Source organism: Trachurus japonicus, chromosome 5 (assembly GCF_045865225.1).
Source record: "Trachurus japonicus isolate A0001 chromosome 5, Traja_1.0".
In the NCBI taxonomy this organism is placed as follows: Eukaryota; Metazoa; Chordata; class Actinopteri; order Carangiformes; family Carangidae; genus Trachurus; species Trachurus japonicus.
This window is the reverse complement of record NC_140911.1, coordinates 3,931,802-3,937,120: the sequence shown is the minus strand read 5'-3', so window position 1 is coordinate 3,937,120 and position 5,319 is coordinate 3,931,802. Positions and strand designations below refer to the sequence as shown.

The 5,319-nt window shown below is 41.5% G+C and overlaps 1 protein-coding gene across 1 annotated transcript; it reads right to left on the bottom strand.

The window, feature by feature from the left end:
• Positions 1-2,241: 2,241 nt before the first annotated feature.
• Positions 2,242-4,624, bottom strand: gpr25 (G protein-coupled receptor 25). Its single transcript, XM_085777875.1, has 2 exons — positions 4,388-4,624; positions 2,242-3,159 (listed from the first exon to the last, which is right to left on the bottom strand). The coding sequence occupies exons 1-2, from the start codon at positions 4,622-4,624 to the stop codon at positions 2,242-2,244; spliced, it is 1,155 nt and encodes a 384-aa protein (XP_085634001.1).
• Positions 4,625-5,319: the final 695 nt, after the last annotated feature.

Genomic DNA, 5,319 nt, shown 5'->3' with positions numbered 1-5,319 from the left:
CTGTAATTAACAATTTGTGAGACGTACATCACGTCATGCCGGATTTAGCTCAAAGCTAATTTCCATCCGTAGTCCTCACATTTAAAGACGGACAGACATACCATACAAAAAGATAACAGTAGGAAGCTGCGTAAGTATGAAAAAACATAGTATAGCAGCAGTTACAACAATAAGAAAACAGATAAGAAAGGACAGAGTAGGCCTACTAGCAGCACAGTAAAAAATAAGAAATAAGAAAACAGATAACAATGCCATGCAGCGCTGCATGGCATTGCTATCTGCATAAATAGAAGAAATGTAAGAAATAAGGACTACAGTAGTACTGTATTAAAGTGCTAGTCAATATTTCATTCATTCATGGGTGCAGATTTGGTGAGACAGTAACCATTCTTTATGCTGTTTTTTTGAAAACATGACATGAAAACACTAGCCTGTCTCTCTATGTTTGCTCTCAGTTATCGCTTCGCAGTAGAAGAGGATGCAAAACAACTGGGACAAATACGGGTAATATTCAAATTAAAAAACAAAAAAATTGGTGGGAAAATGCGGCGGCGGCGCTAGGCTACTGTTCCTCATTTGACTTTCTCAGGAGAAGGGGGAATTCCTGACCCCCCTCTCTCACTTTGATGCCCACCCCTCGGCTGGCACCTACAACAACCAGCCTGTGATTAAAAAAAAAAAAAAAAACCACCGCATTCACATGAGATCAGATACACAAGTGAAAAACAAGTGGGCACCACCTGAACGTCTGAACTCTCATGTACCTGCACTTCCCTGTAACATGAATAACTGCTGCTGCTGCTGCTGCTGTCGACTTCTGAGAAGTTCAGTTATGTTTGACCTGACTGACTGACTGTAGAGAGTAAACAACAAAAGCAAAGCGCACAAAAAGAGGGCAAGAGGGAGGGGACATAAAGAAAAAAAAAGGAGAAGCGTTGGTGCATGGTTTTACGTTTCATTTCATCTGCATAGACAGAGACACAGATATCAGATCTCAACTGAACCGAACATTTGTTTGCCATACTGGTCTTGTTGTATGTGGTCAGGAGGTGGTGAGAATCAGTCGCCTTCTCAAATGTTTTCTGTTTCCTGTCACACACACACAGTTTTTTTTTTTTTTTTTACTATGTGTTTGTTTTGTCATAGTTGCCAGTTTATTCTTCTCCAGTTTCATTATCGTCTCCCCCTTTTTAAAAATATTTTATCCTGCAAAGCTCTCATGTACGTATGCGAAACTGGGAAATGACCTCACGTTTCACCCCTGTTAGTTTCACATCATGTGTTTTTTACAGTTGTTGTGTTGTTGCTGCGATACACAACATGTTTTATCTCCTCTGTCGCTCAGACATTAGAAAGTAGAGCTCTAACTGTCCAAGAAAGAAAAATCCGTCTGCAAGCTTCATTGTTTGATCTTGTTACAAATCACATTTTCTGGTGTGAAATGTTACATACAATAGCCTACATATTATTATTGTCATATCTGTTATATTATTATAGGATTTGTTTTGTTGAATATTAGTTACAAACATTTACAACTGTGAGATTATTGATGAAGCTTCAACATATAACTGAGCCTGATCCTCAAGATTTAATTGAATCTTAAAGTTCAGGTGCAGAGGCAATAATGCAATTTCTTTCTTTTTTACAGTGACAGTTTTCAATGTGACCTCACTTTAATATTATAATACAATTTAATAATTAATCTTAATCTTAATCTTAATTTCTGTTATAGTGATTTGTTAAATTCTGATTGATGATATACAGACATAAACATCAATGTTATTAAAATAAAAGTTTCATTTCAATGGAATCACAGATTAAAAGCCAAATTATAAATGTACAAAAATATCTTTATTTTTTTTTATGTTATCAAAAACATTGTTCATGCACCAAAACTTTTTATCCAACAACAACAACAACATAAAGATATCATTCTTATCCTGTAGCAACAGTTTACTCCATTTCACTTTATATATTTATACATTAATTATTCTGAACCAATTCAAAGGATTTTCACACAGAATATAAAATATATAAAATATAAAATATGCACAACATTAATGCACTGTAAGGTTTGGTTTAAAGCAATATGAACATCTCATTCAAATAGAAAAAGATATGAGATATAAAAAGAAATTCACATTTGAATCTGTTCTATGTCTGAACAAATAAAACTTTAGATTCACATTTTGTTTCACTTTAATGCTCCGACATGAACATGAACATGAACTCTGCGTCTTACTACTCAACCATCTGGATCATCTGAGTCCTCCCGGCTGCTGCCGTCGCCGTCGTTCCGAAACTCTCTGAGGCCGAGGCCGAGGAGTTGTGGCTCTGCAGCAGCTTGGGTTTGCCGACGCAGCTCTTGCAGAGGTTCTCGGCTCGTCGCCTGAAGTGATGGTCCAGGAAGAAGTAGATGGCCGGGTTGACGCAGCTGTTGAGGAAGGCGAGGCAGCACGACACCAGCAGCCCGTTCCTCTGCCACGCCGCCGTGGCGTTGCAGCCGAGGACGAGGTTGTTGGAGTCGGAGTTGGAGAGCTGCTCGCCGATGATGATGGCTTTGAAGATGTTGAAGGGGAGCCAGGAAACCACGAAGGCCACGATGATGCAGAGCACCATCTTGAGCGAGTGTCTGCGTCGCGCCTCGGCTCGCGGGTTGACGGCGGCGACGCAGTGTTTGTTGAGGTGCTTGACGATGGTGCCGTAGCAGAGCATGATGATGAGCACCGGGAAGACGAAGGTGGGCAAGGCCATGGTGAGACTGAGCACCAGGAAGAAGGGCGAGCTGTTGATCTCCACACAGGTCTCTCCGTCTTGGATCTTCTCCGTTCCTCTGTAGATCCAAGACGGGACGCCGAGAGCCAGCGAGACGACCCAGATGCCGGCGCACGTGGCCCGGATGCACTGGCTGCTCCTCAGGTAGCGCGAGTCCATGAGCTTCACCACGGCCAGGTAGCGGTCGACGCTCATGCAGGTGAGGAAGAAGATGTTGGAGAAGCGGTTGACGGCGATGATGTAGCTGCTCAGCTTGCACAGCGGCTCCCCGAAGATCCAGCGGCCGCTCTGGCCCGCGGACACGGCCCAGAGCGGCAGCGTCAGCACGAAGACCAGGTCGGCCAGCGCCAGGTTGAGGATGAAGGTGTCCACCAGCCGGCCGCCCTTACGGTAGGGGTGGGAGAAAAAATCGATTCACATAAATATCGCGATATCTTTTTTTTTTTTTTTGTTAAAGCAGAAGTAGGCGATATTTTTGTGTTAATATAAGTCTTAAATAGTTATATCTTCCGACAGCAATCACTTACATAGAGTGTTTGGACCGAAACACGGGTCTCTCAGTCACTCTGCTCTGCTCTGAGCCGAGGAGAAAACTTTCCTTGTATCCTACAAGTTTTATCCAATGAGGAGAGAGAACGGCATGAAGGGCTGTGCGTGCAGCCAAGGGATGCGCGTGCATCCAACGAGGACCAATAGATCCATGACGAGGGCGGGGGCTGCTAACTCCATCGGCTGACAAGACGTTATGGTGCGTTCAAGGCAACCCGTAACTCATGTTTTTCCGACCTGTGAAGTCGTACCAGTTCGATCTGGTACGACTTCACGGGTCGGAAGTTACGAGTGGCCGTTATAGTGACTTTCACAGGTAAAACAGGTCGGAAAAACACGAGTGGGTTGCCTGGAACGCTACAAAGTCGTAAGTTGTGACTTGAAGCTGTAATTTACGGTTTCAAAAGCCTACCTGGAACGCAGCATTAGCCAAAACGACCGGATCACTTACTTCTGCTTTAACAATTTTTTATTCATTTTTCATATCAACATATAGCAAAAAAAATGTAAATCAGTATAATAAAATAAAATAAGAACATACAGACAATTCAAGTGTAGGCTATTTCCTGTTTGCAAACAATATAGCCCTACTATTGACTGTATGTTCCAAACAAACAAACAAAGACAAGGAAAATCCAAACGACAAAGCACACACACACAAAAAGAAGAAGCAAAATGTAAATACACACATATACTGTCACACACAGACACACACACGACATATAAGCATACATATATAAAAAATAAAAATAAAATAAAAAGAAGAAAAGAATCACAACAACAAACAAACAAACAAAACGAAAACAAAGGCAATATCTTTTTTGACGATTTTTAAATCGATTTTTATTTTGAATTTTTTTTTGGGGGGGGGGTTTAAATATCGTGCAATGTGCATTTGTTAGCCTTTTTTTTTTTACATACAGAGAGTACAGGTTTTGTTAAAAATGTAGACTAAAAATCGAGAGAATCGGCAATATCGTAGAATCGCAATTTAGATCGAATCGCCATCCAAAAAATTGTAGAAGAATCGAATCGGGAGAAAAGCGCATCGTCCCAACCCTACCTTACGGCTCCGGCTGCCCACCACCAGCATCACCAGCAGGTTGCCCAGGAAACCGGTGAAGAAGATGAGGTAGTAGGCGACCGGGAGGAAGATGTGGGCGCCGTAGAGGGGCGAGCCGTCACAGCCACCGTTAAACATCCCGGTGTCATTGAACATCACGGTGTCGTTATCGTCGTCTTCATAGCTGTAGTTGTAGTTGTCGGTGTCGTACTCCTCGGTGATCATCTCTGCTGCCATGATGCTGCTGACAACATCAGAGCGTCTGCAGCTGTGCAGCTGGTGTCACCGCGGCTCAGTGGTTTATCTCACACAACGCTGCTTCATATTGCAAAAAAAAAAAAAACAGAGAGAGAGAGAGAGAGAGAGAGAAAGAGAAGCCACAGAGCAAACAGAGAACCGGCTGCAGAGGCCTCTTCCTTTTCAGTGCCCCCTGCTGCCACAGTGGAGGAACTACAAGCAAAGTTCAACTCGACTACTTGTGCTTTTATTTTGTGAGTAAGTGAGTCATAATGTTTCTGAAATAATGTCACACTGTGAATCTGGAGGTTTATATACGACTTAATTCAGCCAGACGAGTCAGTCTGAGACAAGAAAACCTTTATCCAGCGTGTGATTTATATGAGGCTGAAGGTCTCCTCATGTAAATGTACGTACAATTAACTTCCATACCTGAAATATATATCAATATAAAGTAAAAATGTTATATATGTAAAGCACTATATATGAAACATGAATACATGTAGGAACATATATCTCTAGTCCCTGTAAATATGGACATTTCTGTTTATTGAATATACATACTAATTATTTTACTTTATATTGTATGCAATGCTTATATTGTATGCACAGATGATACATACATATACATCTATTCCAAAGTCCATTTACATATGTATTTAAATATAAAAGACACATATATACATGCACATAGA